The sequence below is a fragment of the Carassius carassius genome, chromosome 45, assembly GCF_963082965.1.
Source record: "Carassius carassius chromosome 45, fCarCar2.1, whole genome shotgun sequence".
Taxonomy (NCBI): domain Eukaryota; kingdom Metazoa; phylum Chordata; class Actinopteri; order Cypriniformes; family Cyprinidae; genus Carassius; species Carassius carassius.
In genome coordinates, this window is record NC_081799.1 from 19,201,172 (window position 1) to 19,216,566 (window position 15,395).

At 36.6% G+C, this 15,395-nt stretch overlaps 4 protein-coding genes and 1 long non-coding RNA gene across 5 annotated transcripts; 2 read left to right on the forward strand and 3 right to left on the reverse strand.

Annotated features, from left to right (window-relative positions):
• Positions 1 to 3,627: 3,627 nt before the first annotated feature.
• LOC132127258 (mitochondrial uncoupling protein 2-like) lies at positions 3,628 to 6,482 on the forward strand. Its single transcript, XM_059539046.1, has 8 exons — positions 3,628 to 3,785; positions 4,043 to 4,179; positions 4,289 to 4,477; positions 4,674 to 4,881; positions 4,965 to 5,162; positions 5,524 to 5,625; positions 5,705 to 5,885; positions 6,000 to 6,482. The coding sequence occupies exons 3-8, from the start codon at positions 4,352 to 4,354 to the stop codon at positions 6,100 to 6,102; spliced, it is 918 nt and encodes a 305-aa protein (XP_059395029.1). The 5' UTR covers positions 3,628 to 3,785; positions 4,043 to 4,179; positions 4,289 to 4,351; the 3' UTR covers positions 6,103 to 6,482.
• Positions 6,483 to 7,761: 1,279 nt separating this feature from the next.
• LOC132127257 (mitochondrial uncoupling protein 2) lies at positions 7,762 to 10,939 on the forward strand. Its single transcript, XM_059539045.1, has 8 exons — positions 7,762 to 7,895; positions 8,026 to 8,160; positions 8,538 to 8,759; positions 9,118 to 9,331; positions 9,428 to 9,622; positions 10,250 to 10,351; positions 10,432 to 10,612; positions 10,694 to 10,939. The coding sequence occupies exons 3-8, from the start codon at positions 8,634 to 8,636 to the stop codon at positions 10,806 to 10,808; spliced, it is 933 nt and encodes a 310-aa protein (XP_059395028.1). The 5' UTR covers positions 7,762 to 7,895; positions 8,026 to 8,160; positions 8,538 to 8,633; the 3' UTR covers positions 10,809 to 10,939.
• Positions 10,940 to 11,001: 62 nt separating this feature from the next.
• Positions 11,002 to 13,412, reverse strand: LOC132127256 (dnaJ homolog subfamily B member 13-like). Its single transcript, XM_059539044.1, has 8 exons — positions 13,280 to 13,412; positions 13,065 to 13,168; positions 12,349 to 12,510; positions 12,016 to 12,173; positions 11,824 to 11,937; positions 11,628 to 11,741; positions 11,334 to 11,410; positions 11,002 to 11,225 (listed from the first exon to the last, which is right to left on the reverse strand). The coding sequence occupies exons 1-8, from the start codon at positions 13,345 to 13,347 to the stop codon at positions 11,054 to 11,056; spliced, it is 969 nt and encodes a 322-aa protein (XP_059395027.1). The 5' UTR covers positions 13,348 to 13,412; the 3' UTR covers positions 11,002 to 11,053.
• Positions 13,413 to 14,005: 593 nt separating this feature from the next.
• Positions 14,006 to 14,560, reverse strand: LOC132127600 (large ribosomal subunit protein mL48-like). The gene is made up of 3 exons (XM_059539533.1): positions 14,433 to 14,560; positions 14,225 to 14,314; positions 14,006 to 14,087 (listed from the first exon to the last, which is right to left on the reverse strand). Exons 1-3 carry the CDS (start codon positions 14,556 to 14,558, stop codon positions 14,010 to 14,012), a joined length of 294 nt encoding a protein of 97 aa, XP_059395516.1. The 5' UTR covers positions 14,559 to 14,560; the 3' UTR covers positions 14,006 to 14,009.
• A 104-nt stretch (positions 14,561 to 14,664) lies between these two features.
• Positions 14,665 to 15,161, reverse strand: LOC132127387 (uncharacterized). The gene is made up of 3 exons (XR_009427518.1): positions 15,123 to 15,161; positions 14,898 to 14,950; positions 14,665 to 14,781 (listed from the first exon to the last, which is right to left on the reverse strand). It is a non-coding gene; the product is annotated as an uncharacterized LOC132127387 (long non-coding RNA).
• Positions 15,162 to 15,395: the final 234 nt, after the last annotated feature.

The following is a 15,395-nucleotide window of genomic DNA, read 5'->3' on the forward strand; positions in this document are numbered from 1 at the left end:
CAAGAGGCTAAACTCTTGTTGTGTTATGGGTAACAGTAAGTGTTGCCAAGTCCGCTTATTATAAGCGACTTTGGGCTTGTTTTTCTGTAAAGTCGCTTACAAATATTGGTAGTCGCGGGTCGCGTTTTTTGGGCTTGTTTCTAAAGTGCAGTTGCTTATTTGGGCTTGTTCCCAGCTCCATAATAAGTTATCAAGCAGATATTTTCTATATGTTATTTAAACGTAGTTCTAGCCTGTTCTCTGTCCCTCCCTTTCCCCCATACACACAGGAGCCAACTGAGTTTTTTCCCACCCACATCCTGCTTCTAATTGGCTCTGACCGAGATGGCAACGAGTACTAGCCAATCGTAGGCAGAGCAGGGCAATCAGTTTTTTTTTCTCGTTAGGAAAACGTCGTCATTGAGTGAAGTAAACTTTAAATAAATGCGCGCTTTGCGAGTTGCGACTGATGGTCATGGCAGCGCCGCCGCTTCCACCACGCGCATCACGCACTGTGCGTAGGGCACCAAGTGCTAAGGGGGCACCAAAAATAGCCTAATGATTTTTTTTTTTAATGCCAGTATTATTTCATTAGCCTATAGAAATATTAGCCACATTTTAGCCATGTATATGTAACAAAAAAGGGGGAACAAGAAAGATATTTAATAATTGCTCTAGTCTAGTCTAGAAAGTACACCCCCCCCCCCCCCCCCCCCGTGCCGGATGGTCTGTTCCGGTTGTTCGGGCGGGCGAACGTTTTTTTTTTTTCGGGGTCGGGGTGGGGGGCATCATAAAGGAATTATGCTTAGGGCACCAAAATGGCTAGCAGCGGCACTGGGTCATGGTGACTGACTGGACTTTTTAATTATCAGATGTTTACTGTGTATATAATACTCGGTACATCAGTCTATATTTGATATTTTCCTAAGGGTAATTAGGCCATGCATAACCAACACATAGACGTATATTTTCTGTCATTTAACGTCATTTAACGTCGGTCATCCTCATTAATGTATTTTAAATTGTTTTCATATTTAGATATGACGGCCAGAAAAAATTAAGTTCTGTTAAGTTTTTGTTATGTAAAGTTTTCAGTGCCATTGACTCCCATTATTTCTCGGCGTTTTCCTTCAGTTTTCAGTCCATAATGGCGGCCGCGCCGTCACGTCATGGGGGCAACTGTTGCTATGGAGCGTTCTATTGAGTTTCGCCTCTTGGGCTTCTATACTCTTTGGTGCTACATGATTCAAACTCCAGTATTATAAAAACAGGCCTGACATTCTTCAGTGTATTAACTACTAGATTATATAATTGTAGTATTTTAATTATACAATGAGACCAGTAGAGCATTATAAGAGAAAAACAGCAGAGTTTAAAAAAAATTAAACGGTAAATAAACTGATTAAAATGAAGAAAATAGACTTGGATTTGGATATTATGGTTCTCAAACATAGTAGAACTAAAAAAAAAATATATATTTTCCAAACTAAATATTTTATGCTGCATTTATTTAAAGAAAATGAACAAGTTTTACATTGTGCATGAAACAATAAATATACTGTACAAAATTAACATATTTGGACATTTTACAGTTTTAGATGTCATTGCAAGTAAAGTAAGAACAAAAGATCTAGCTTGATGCTGTTTGACATTTGGACATTTTCATGTGTCTTAATTTTTGGTTGACTGTTATATGATAAATGACCACTTATGGAGTTTTGATGAGATACTTGAATACCTTTCCATACACTGAGTGTGACCTACTGACCTTTGCTCGAGTACGGAAAAGTCTATTTTTAGATGTGCCTGTGCTTTCCGAGGAAATATTTATTCATACATAAAGCAGGTCTCAGTGGCAGCTGTCTATAGTAGACATGAATTCATGTCTGCATCTGCGTCAGCTTTGGATGTATCCGCTTTCAGTAAAGGATAGGGGGAGTGTGTGTCTGGCAGGACACAGGGGGTTGTTTACCTCTTTCATAAGCTGAAAGATCACAGGGTACATTGAAGAAACTGGTTCTAACTGGATGCAGACAGCATAGATATGGCATCAAGTTTGCAGATCAAACATTGTGGAAAACATACAAGGGATTCCAGTACTAGACACAAACACACAAACAAATCATGAAAATACAGAAGGTAACAGTGATGCAAACCCATTCTAGGAGCTCACAGGTCACTCATTAATACTAATAGACCTTAGTGCAGTACCTGCACAAACATGTCTGAGAAGAATATTTTGCTTTAATTTTTTTTTCAGCTGATCTTCCCATGTTTACAGGCCTAGACAGCAAATATTTCTCACCATTTATTGAAAGATGATAATGCCACTGTCACGTAACTGGCCATTTGGCCATTTGTTCAAAGCCATAGTTTAAATAGCAGCCAAATGGTAATGAATGATCATATTAACCAGACTAAAATAAGACAGAGAGAGAGAGAGAGAGAGAGAGAGAAAGAGAGAGAGAGAGAGAAAATTTCTCTATTTTTGACCCCTTGACACTTCTGGGAGAATCTTAATACAAAAATACATCTATACATATTAATTAATTAATTAATTAATTAATTAATTTTTTATTTTGTAAATATGACCTGGACTTTTCTTGACATTTCGATAAGGACGAGTAGCCTGTACCCTCTGGCTGGTCTAGACCTGATCTGGATTCATCCGGAATACAGAGGTTCCTGATTTACTGTTAGCAGATGCCTTACATTCACTCCCACCACGAGAAAAGCACAGATTGGCTGTTAAGAGTCAGCGTTCCCCAAACAACTTATACAACTTTAACAAGTTAGGAGGTGGAGCTCCATTTTGGTACATATTGTTGTGGCATGGATGTCAGGTGTATTTATGTAAGGTGTTGGTTTCTATTTATCCGGCAATGACCAAATGATTTGAAAAACCATTGTGTTTTTTAATAAATGGACAGCAACTTTTACTTGAAACACTGATCCCTTCTCTGTAAATAGCAGAAATGAAAATGATAGGTCAAAGCGACAAGCCCCCTGTTTCATAGGATGAACATATAGCCCAAAGAACACTCAGCAGCCAATGAGATCACACTCAGATTACAGAACAAAATTCCTGCTGGCCGCCCTCCCGAGGTGTTTTGGAAAGCAGGGGAAAGGTGACAAAGCAACACATGTGTGTCTATGAACATCAGTTTTTGTGAATAACTATAAACAAACAATAAAATTAACAATTTTAATTCGAACTGCACAAGACAATTCTATGACATTGACATGTATAACTAATTAAATTAGCAGTAAACATTCCAAAATGACATGTAACCTATGTGTGTTTATATATACACACAGTATAGATAGATAGATAGATAGATATAGATATAATTTATATGTAACATATTTTTAAATAAATAAATATATAATTTGTATTAAAAAATATATTTGTTATTTTTTTTAAATTTAAAACAATTAACATTAAAAATGAACATAAATGTTTAAGAATGTTAAATATATAATACTTTAATATATTTCTATTGTTTTTATTGATATGTGTGTAAATTTCATATAGAGGGCAGACAACAACCCTGTCAGTGACAACTAGTAAACAAGTGTACACGTTCTCCCGCCACACAGAGTTAAAATTAGAGTCATGTGTGATGAAAGGAATACATGGGACTGGCTGCAACCGGAACATTCACATATAAATTCAGGTTTGACAGACCGGTTCCACCATACTCAGGTGGAAAACACACTTGCTGGATTAAACCCAGGATGAAAATAATTATTTAGTTTTCCGTCAATTTGAACAATTTGGACTAACAATTTCATATTACCAGAAGGTTGGTGAGCACACTGTTTTTTATTATATTTTGCCCAATGTTGTATGCTGATATGTTTCTGGGTACCCAGAACTTAAGTAACGAGAGATAAGTAATATCTGTAATGTTGTACTCTATTGTTTCATACGATATAGTATGCTGATTTTTGTATTTATATCCATTGCTGAAATTACGAGAAATATTGAGTTAACAGTCATGGTTTATCTATAACCACAAATCACAGATGATTTGCTTTGATCCTGAATGTTTCTTTGTAGTGTTGTGCTGCTGGAATGCTGCTTTGGGACACTGAGCCACAAGTTTTTATGGCCAAAGGTGTTGAAACATTTAAAATAAAAGACAAGAGAGTTATTAACTTGGAAGAAACTTGATCTTGAATCAGCAGTCTGTTGAGGTAAATCGAAGCCTAAATATTTATTTTCAATTCTTGGATCTGAATCAAGATAGTTAATTTGCGATGATGAATCTTAATCAGTTTTGGCCTGCTTCTTATTCTCCCTCAGGTAGGGAAACACAAAAAGCGCTAGATAAAAATAAAAAAAGTTCCTTTCAGAAGCAGAGAAAAAATGGTTGGAATTAAACCTGCCGACCTGCCACCAACTGCTGCTATCAAGTTTTTTGGAGCTGGTACAGCGGCATGTTTTGCCGATCTGATCACTTTCCCACTGGACACAGCAAAAGTGAGACTTCAGGTGAGTACTTAGGTTTATAATTTATATAATTCTAATTTTACTAATATATAAGCTGTATATGCAAAAAGCGTGGCATAAAGAAAATAATTTTTGGTGCCATTAAGAGCTGTTTAAAATGTGTTTGCACTGTGACTGAAACAATCAAATAACTACACAAAAAGCATATTTTGCATATCATCCATCTGTCTTATTTCAGATCCAGGGAGAGTCTAGATCTGCCTCAGGGTCAGCTGTGGTGAAATATCGTGGAGTATTTGGCACTATCACCACAATGGTGCGTACAGAGGGTGCGAGGAGTCTGTACAATGGCCTGGTGGCAGGACTGCAACGACAAATGAGCTTTGCATCTGTTCGTATCGGTCTTTATGACTCAATGAAGCAATTCTACACCAGAGGATCTGAGAGTAAGTATCAGACTGGTGGTTTGAATAGAGACAGAAAGGATAGTGGTGACACTGATCCTTGCACTCTGCTCTTTTCTTCTCAGATGCAAATATTGTTACTCGCCTAATGGCTGGCTGCACCACTGGGGCCATGGCTGTCGTGTTTGCACAGCCCACAGATGTTGTAAAAGTGCGTTTTCAGGCTCAAGTGCGTGAATCTGACGGATTAAAGAGATACAATGGCACAATGGATGCATATCGGACTATTGCACGTGATGAGGGTGTTCGGGGGCTTTGGAAGGGTGAGCGAGAGTTCTTAAAAAGGAATACTTAACCTTCCCAAAAAAATCTATCAGAATTTACTCACCCTTATTGTTAAACCTTTATTTTCATTCCAAACCTGTATGACTTTCTAAAATAATAATGAAATAGCAATGTCAAAAGCAACAAAGGACCCCCACTGACTTTCACTGTATGGATACAAATACAAAATATCTTCTTTTTAGTTACACAGAAGAAATAAAAGTTTTGGGGAAACATGAGGGTGTGTAAATGATGACTGACATTTTTTGGTGCACTGGCCCTTTAAATTCAACTTTCACATGCTATTCTAAGTGAATGTGTTCTGGTTGAGATAAACATGCATGTGTTTCTCTATTTTAGGCTGCATGCCAAACATCACAAGGAATGCGATTGTAAACTGCGCAGAGCTGGTCACTTACGACATTATCAAGGAACTCGTATTAAAATATGACCTCATGACAGGTATGAAATCTATGAACCCCTATGCTTTTATTGTGGCTTTTTGTATGTTCTTGTTGTCTAACACATATGCCCTCATTAGATAACCTACCCTGCCACTTTACCGCTGCATTTGGAGCTGGTTTCTGCACCACGATTGTGGCGTCTCCAGTAGATGTAGTAAAGACCCGCTTCATGAACTCAACTGCAGGCCAGTACAGCAGTGCACTAAACTGTGCCCTCACTATGCTGACCAAAGAGGGACCAACAGCTTTCTATAAGGGGTAAGACAAATATGCTATGAACCAAACATAATTTGTATAGAACAAGATACAAGATACAAGATACAAGTCTTATTTTCAGTACCATAAATGTGTTATCTTGATCTTCCCCAACAGCTTTGTGCCCTCCTTCCTACGCTTGGGATCCTGGAACATTGTGATGTTTGTCTCCTATGAGCAAATCAAGAGAGGTCTGACTAGAATGCAGAGCTCATGGTAGTCACCTTTCTGAATGGACATTGTCAACATCTTCTGATTTAGATTAAACAGAGTGAAAATATAAGTCAAGTCCTCCGTCATGAGAATAAAGGGATTTTCGGGTTAAGTCTTATCACTGAAAAAGGCTGCAACTTGTTAAGGCCAAAGGTCAAGTTCATCGAAAATGAAAGATGAGCTGCCAAAAATTATGAGACGCATGAGTGAGAAAGCAAATGCAGATATGTCTTAGTTACATTGTCATTGTACACTGAGGATATATGTCCATTTTTTATGTAAATACTTTTAAATATGTCAGTAAACGGGTCCATAGCTCTAATTAATGAATTTATATTTATACTATAATTTGGAAACTGTACATTATTGAAAAATAAAACTTTTTTATGATATATCTGTTTCCTTGAATGAGGTCTAAATTGTTTTAAGCTTCAAATCAGGTACATGCAACTCATTAAGATCAGATGCATTTGTCTCCCCTAAAGTCTTTTAATCAATCAATGATCTAATCAACTGAGAGCCTGACACCCAGAGGGTAACTTTAATACTAATGGCATTCACATGACAAAGGAACTGAAAGTGGTTTCAAACTGCTCTCATGCTGACCTAGTAAAAGACAGACAAACAAAATCTTCGTTAGAATGAAGCTGTGAATTCCATGTGCCAAATTAACATTAAGACAAATGCAAATCTGTGAAGTGTGAATGACAAAAAGCACTCACATGTTTCAGGATACTGAGGATGTGTGATAGAAGAGATGCCTGATGCTCTCTGAAGACTGTTGTGCAAACATGAACCTTGAAATTAAAAGTCACACAATAATACGCAGCAGTGTGCAGTTCATGAAGCATGTGTGTCACTGTGTGTTTTTAACACAATTAGCTTTTTTGCCTTGAAGTTGAACCTTGTCTATTACAGTTCTGTGTTAACATATCTATGTGAAACTTAAATAGTAGCAGCTCTTTCTGCTTGATGTGGTGAAATGAAGTTCAGTTCATGTATGCAGTTTAAATGCTTTTGGTCATTTAGTTATAAATGTAATATGACAAATTCCTTGACAAATATCAAAAACAGCTTCTGCAACAACATATTTACATCAATTATCAATGCATGTGAAAAAGCAAATCCAGCAGATGTCCCTTTAAAATAGGGAGAAAGTCCTTTTTATGAATAACATATGTGCACATACTACACATTCAGAGTGACTCAGCATTTCGGTCAAATTGGGGAGACTGGGGCTAATTGTCAGACTTTTCTCAAATTTATAAAGACAAATTTGTTTTTGAAAAAGTCAACTACATGTGTATAAGCATATAGCCTACCTTAAAGTATTGGTATGTTGTCATTACATAAGTTGTCACAATAGAAATGCCATTCAAAATATTTTAAAGAGTGAATAATTCTGAAATACAAATCAACACCAGACCTCTATAACTTTAATATTCAACAAGTTTGAACAAGAGAAAATACAAAATATATTATTATTAATATTATTATTTTCTTGTACTAGTTGAGGAACGTTTAGCAGCATTTACCTGCACATTTTTAAACATAAACCGAAAACAATGAAAGCTCAACTTTGGAAAACGGGTTTCATGTTTTATCAGTAAAGTTGGTAGAGGCGTTAATTTATGCGCTGAATGACGCGTCACGTGACTCCTCGAAGGTGTTTAAAAGGCTCGCCGCTGCGTTCGAACCAGAACAGAGCACCTGCGGGTTTTAACTGTGTGCGTTCCGAGGAAGATATTTTTCGCTAGTAAACACTTTTCTTCGCAGACACTTTATACATTTTTGTTTAAGGTGAGTATTGTGACCTTACACGTCATTAAACAATAGACTTTCTTCTTTACTTTAAGTTGTTTTGTTGAATGATTAAATGTAGCCTAATGCAGAGCTGTATCTAACGCAAAACAATATTCTTGTCTTGCAGAATTTGGAGTATGTTTTTGATTTGTACTGGTTTTAAAAGTTTCTCTATGGAACAACGCGGCAACAAAATTCAAGTCGAAAGTCATTTCAACCAGAGAGATACTTTCAGAGAATCTTGAAGTTCTCATCCAAAACGGTTGGTACAAAAAGTTTCGTTAAAATGTTTATTCGCTTGTTTTAATCTATACGGTTAATACAGTTGATATAATATTATGCCAGCATAACATAAATTCGCCTTTTGTGTATATCCGCACTTCCTGTATTGAAGCTCCTTTGTGTGGTAGAAAGCCAACAAAGCGACACAAGATGTAAACAGGATGGTGACGTCAGCGTATAGATTAACACGTCAGAGAGAACATGATGTTCCTTTTGTGTGTTGACTCAACTGAACCTTTACATTTCATTTAAATTGTCCCACCCCAAATGACAAAAATTTGTTTAATGAAACGAAGGTATTAAATGCAAACCATAAGCTTCAAAAGAAAGTAATCATTATGTGTCTTCCTAATCCAGGTTAGGGTGGAGTTCACCTATCTTGTGTTCACTTCATTGGTTTTCAACGCATTCGATTTCAACTTTACATCCCTGTGATTCCAATTGCAATTAAACATGGTTGGATTCAGAGCTGGTGATGTGCCTCCTACAGCCACTGTGAAGTTTATTGGTGCAGGAACCGCAGCCTGCATTGCAGACCTCTTCACATTTCCATTGGACACCGCAAAAGTTAGACTTCAGGTGAGTCTTTGTAGAATTTGAGAACTTCGTTTAAATGACAAATTTTTGCTTCTGTGACAGCTGAGCCAGCAGTTGAGTCTGGAGACAACAGACGCGTGTGATGACTTGACCCAGATCAACTTGCATCAACCAAAAACTAACCTTTGATTTCAGGTGGAATGTTTAAAGTCAAACCTATACTGACATCAGCTTTATCTATCTCTCTTGACTCTCTTTACACTAGCAACGTAAGCAGGTCCAGGCCTTGATGATTGTCCTTGCTGACCCAGGATCACTATGGACCCTTTTAACCTGAAGATGCTGCTTCCCTCCCCTGTGATTCTGTAAAGTATCTCCATCCTCCTTTTGTTCTGTACAGATTCAGGGGGAGACCATAAGTCCCGTGAACGCAGGCCATGGTCCAGTGAAATATCGTGGAGTGTTTGGCACGATCCGCACCATGGTGCGTGTCGAGGGGCCGCGCAGTCTCTACAGCGGGCTGGTTGCGGGACTGCAGCGTCAGATGAGCTTTGCCTCTGTACGCATCGGCCTCTATGATTCGGTCAAGCAGTTTTACACCAAAGGCTCAGATCGTAAGTTGCCAAATGCTTGTATACAGGGAAGATTGGAAACCATTTGTTATGCAATACCTTTCATATTCATGCCATTCAATAAATAATTCTCCTTAGATGTTGGGATTGGCAGTCGGCTGATGGCTGGGTGTACGACTGGAGCCATGGCAGTGGCTCTGGCCCAACCCACCGATGTGGTGAAGGTACGATTTCAGGCTCAGATCAGTGCTGGGGCCAATAAACGTTACCGTGGTACTATGGATGCATATCGGACCATTGCAAAGGAAGAGGGGTTTCGTGGTTTGTGGAAAGGTGAGCCTGGACCAACTTGGGATGATAAAAATGATGATGATGATAAGATCAAAGTTAATTTAGTTATAATAAATATAAATAATACTAAAAACAATTTTTTTGTAAAAATGAGTTAAAATGTATGATTGTACTAATTTACTGTTAATTTTGATTATATTGTAAACCAATAACACTTTAAAATATTTTTAATTGGTTTCACTATTAAACTAAGTTTATTTTGATGTATTTGTAATACCTTTAGTTTTATTAAACTAAATTTAAAATGGTTTAATTGGTTAATAAGCTTATAATAAACATTTTATCATTTTTATTTTAACTTATTCTATTTTAGTTTATTATAATTATAAACTTTTTTTTTTAACCCTTTTAATAGGTTATTAGTTCATAATTTTATAAATGTTACTTTATAATACTAAATTTATTTTATTACGATTTATATATCTTAATGCCAATTACTTTTATCTATTCAGTTTATATTATAAACTTTTAATCGTTTTAATTTAATTAGTTTTAGTTAATAAAAGTAACATAAACTAAAGTTATGATTTTGTTTTTAGTTTATTTGTATATTGATCTGTATTGTTGTTGTCATCACCATGCTCTCCTTTTATAATCTATACTTTTTAGGAACTGGCCCAAATATCACCCGCAATGCCATAGTAAACTGCACTGAGCTGGTGACCTATGATCTCATCAAAGATGCACTTCTTAAATCATCGCTGATGACTGGTGAGATGAGATCGCAAAAAATGTATTGCACCCCTAAGTGTCATATGGTGACAAATATTTATAGCGGTTTTTCTTCACAGATGATCTTCCCTGCCACTTCACATCTGCATTTGGAGCTGGTTTCTGCACTACAGTTATTGCTTCTCCTGTTGATGTTGTGAAGACAAGATACATGAACTCTGCCCCGGGCCAGTACAGCAGTGCCCTCAACTGTGCTGTAGCCATGCTGACTAAAGAGGGACCAAAGGCTTTTTACAAGGGGTCAGCTCTATTTACCCACTATAGCTTTGCTTTAATGATTTGAGGATGAATGTTGAACTGACATCTGTTTGTTCTCTTTAGATTCATGCCATCGTTCCTGAGGCTGGGCTCCTGGAATGTGGTTATGTTTGTCACCTATGAACAGCTGAAACGGGCCATGATGGCAGCACGCCATAACTGGGCCACTCCTCTTTAAGTAGCGAGTGCAGTTAGTTGAGCATTGCTGATGTGGTTCTGACTTGTATCTCTTGGTTTGGTTTTTTTTTTTTTTTTAAGGTTTTCTATAAGAACTGTTTACAAGTCCATTAAACTTGATTTTGAATTTTACTCTTCTTGTGACTTGCTTGTGCCAAAAATTGGGCACTTAACACCAATTTCAAATTATAGTATTGAGTTGAAACGTTTTAATTCATTTAATGTATGTATTCATGACCGAATGGACTAAGATGCCTGAATGAGTTTGGATGAGAGGGCTTGTTTTAAAAGCCTTTTCTTTTCAGGTGAGCGCTTCTCTGGGAATTGTGTAATGAAGCGAATGATCAGGTCCCCTCTCTTGGACTGGTTGTTGGCTAGTGGCATTCCTTCCCCTGTCACAATTTTGGTGTACTGAGGGCTATAATATAAAGAAAATACTATATCATTTTCATTAAAACCACAACGTTTTGTTGAATTACATTAAGTGTTTGAGCAATGTCAAAGAGAGAAGGAGACTGTTACTCACTGCACAATGTCATTGATGGGGATGTTGAGAAGCCTGCCATCTAGTGTCTCAACTTCTACTGAGAAACCAGTCAAAGCCTGCAGAGTTGCCACAAATATTTATTCAAAATCCTATTAAACTAAAACATAATGTTGATTCAATTCAAGTGTTCGCTTTTAGAGTGGAGCTGGTAATTTTTAAAGTCCGATTGAAAACCCTATCACATATTCGGCATGAAAACTAGACCAAAAAAGGAAAATATGTTTGGTCATAAGCTATTTATCTAAATGAAATATATTTTTGCTTTTTTTTTACCTTCTCAAGGGAAATGTGTGCTGTGTAGTAAAGATCATCATTTTGGCGAACAAAGCGTGGATGATGCTTTTGGCGTATGACAAAAACAATATCTGCTGGGATGTTGTTTGGTCCCTGTGGAGAAAACAAACTTACATTCTGTGATGACTAAGATCAATTAAAAAACACAGTGAAATAAAATTGTGTTCAGCCATGCCTGGTCTCCCTCTTTTGGAAATGTGATCCGCGTCCCTTCATTCCATCCTGCTTTTACAGTGAAGGTTAAAATTTTATCCCTGATGCTGGATGTGTGTCCATCTTCATTCATGACCTATATCAAACACATCTCTGAAATAAATTTCTCATGAGTCCAAATTATGGTATTTGTACACCTGCATGCAGAACTTACCCTACGGGATATCTTAATTTTTTTAGTGCATCCATAAAAAAGGTCCTCCAAGGCGAGGTGAAGGTCTCTCTCTATTGGTGGATCCTGTAGCTTTTCTTTTTGTCCACGCAAGCTCTTAAGAGCTGTGTTGTCCTCACTGCCATCATTGGTGAAAAAATCTATGACACATTACTAATAAGAGCTGGGGTTCTTCAAAACACCAAGACGTTAATACATTATTCATTTAGGACTTAATTGCACCACACTATTTTTTTTAAATCTACATTCATGAAATGATACAAGGTCAATCATTGAAGAAACAAAAATACAGCCTTGTCATCCAATAAAAATAACCTGCAAAAGGATTATCTCCTCCAAAAAACTGTCTGAATGTTTCATCTGCATTTCCATGGTACACATATCCTGATGACCAGGCGCCATTCACTCCCAGCTCAGATGGGATCCCTCCTTTTAAACCCTCCTCTTCAAACTTATCATACGTGGCCTTTTTACGTGCTGCATTGGATAAAAAAACAGAAACATGATGACCAGTTTACCAGGATAAAACTGAGGGCTGAACTTTGTGACATTTGTAGGTTTGTCTGGGTGCTGTTTTCTTTAATGAAATGGTACAGTGATAGGATGAGATAGTAATAGGCCTACTTTGATGCTTTAATCCAAGTATATATGAAAAATAATAATTAATTACGAATGTTTTTTCCATAGTACCTCCAAGAATACCATTTCAGCAAGAATGTTCCCCTTTTGGGCTTAATTTGGTTGTTTTGGGAAACCAAATCTTAACGTTCTAAGATTATTTTAATGTGACAACAATACGAACTTATACACAACGTTCTCTAAAGGATATGTTAGGGTTTCTTTTTATAACTACAAACTAATCTTGCCAGAACTTTCTAGGAACCAATAATGTTGGGAAACATGGCCGTTACAATATCAAACCGTCTATAGTAAGCATTGCGACGCTGTGTCGCATATTCAAGAGCTGTTGTGGGGTTGTTTTGTGTATTTTATATTAAGTTTGTATTTAATAATTTGTCTCGTGAACTCACGGTCGCTCAGCACGTCATACGCCTCCGCGAGCAGAGTGAAGCGCTCGGCGGCGCGCGCGTGGCTGCTGCTGCGCGGGTGATGCTTCAGCGCGAGCCGCCGGTAGCTGATACACAAATAAAACGTCCTCAAAATTATAATATACCATATCGTTTTCTGCTTTTAGTGAAGTGTATACACATAATACTTCTTAGAAACAAAACAAATTGTAACTTACGCCTTCTTTACGTCAGCATCAGTGGCGTTGCGGTTTATTTCCAAAACAGCGTAATAGTCTCTTCCCATGGCTTGGTTATTTAACTCAATCTTTACACTTTAACCGAATTAACGCACAAATGCAAAGCCTTATTATTGAGCTCTTTCTGTTAAGTTAGTTTACTGTTGTCAAAAAGGTTGCTATGGAAACGGAGCCTGGAACTCTGGGAAATGCGTTCTTCTATATAAAATTAGAACACTGCCAATAACAGTGATGTGATATCCATAAGATTCATTTAAACTAGTGCTGTTAAACGATTAGTCGCGTCCAAAATAAAGTTTTTGTTAACATAATATGAGTGTGCACTATGTATATTATGTATATATAAATACAAACACATGCATGTATATATTAAAAAAATGTGTTATTTATATAATTTCTAATATAAATCATATGCATATACATATATACATGTAAATACTTGTCAATGTTTTCAAAATATATACTGTGTGTTCTTTATATATACATAATAAATATACACAGTACACACACATATTTTATGTAAACAAAAACTTATTTAAACACTTCTCAAATTACTGTTATTGCCTTCAAACGAAGACAAAAATGACTAAATATGGAAAACATTCATGGGGTAGTATATTGCTTCACAAATTCATTACAGCACACATGGGGCAGAAAACTGTCTGACACTTGTTATTTCACATGAAAATTTTTTTTTCAAAATAATTTATTAATTATTAATTTTTGCAAGAAGTCCCTCAAGCTCAGATCTTGTCTTGAACCATGCTTGAAAATCTGTATCCGAGTGCTGGGGAAAAAAACAAACAAAAAAACAATTAAGCCTTACAATTACCATAAAAGTTTATGGAAGTGTCAAATGCAGCCAGAAAGATTTAAACTAAAAATAAGAACAGTGTCAATAAGTGTAAAGTGTAATTTTCTAACCTGCTTTACACAGAATCGCACCCCCTCAGGCTGGTTCTTCAGAACAACGTCCATAAATATGGGAAAAAGTGTTGCCTTCATTTCACTGATCTAAAAAAACACACCACCAAGAAATCTGGTATAGCTACATGACCCCAGTATAAATTACATTCAATCATACAATTTAGTAATGTATTCATACGCCCAAACACGAACTCAAAGCATTCACCTGAACAATACGCTCATTGGTTTTCAGGACTGCATCTACATACATCTTAGTGCCTTGCTCCTGCATCACCATGACCTCTGTGCTTTTCGTAGGCCGGGCATAGCTTTCAAACATAAATGAGATCATTAATTTCACCACTTCCTAATAATAATTAATATGATGTACAATTAAATTAATTAAAACAATTATAAATTAATTCTCTGTTAAATAACTTGAAATCACTAAACTTGTTAAAATCACTTGATTACTGTCAGTTACCTATACATGTAAACACATACATATATGAAAATTAAACATATAACAACAGATTCTCTTACCCAAAGGCATCTGTGTAGTTAACACCTGACTTCTGTGACATTAGAGAGAAAAAACACCGATTCATTGTAAAACATCACTTTAATATATATGTAGATAGATAGATATCAAAGATTTATGTAGCATATTTAAAAATAAAATGAGACTTACTGAACCGATGCTGCTGCACACAACAGCGCCCTTGTGTTCTGCAACAATAAAACCTGAAACAAAAGATTTGCACAAACCAAAAATATGATTATAAATACAGTAAACTTATAAAAAATATATATAACACACTTATATCTGCTCTTCTTCTACGACCTTGGCTCGTGTCAACAGCATGTATCACTGCAAAACATCAACAACTTAGATGCCATACTCTAAATACTGCACCTTGTTCAGTAAAGTGTTCATTGTTTCCCGCTAATATTTAATTCAGCGGTAAAGTTTAAAGAGAAGCAGCCAAAACTCGTACCCGAGAGGCGTGTACTGCATCGATCTTCTTCACGGACTTCAGCAGGTGAATGAACGCTCGCTCGGTGCATTGTTGCCGCCTGCTGGAGCAGACGCGTCACATACTTGGATAGTTTTGCGATTAAAACCTGTTTTGTTTGTTTTAGCATTTTATAAGTTATTACTGTTATTACTGTTATTGCTGAAATATTA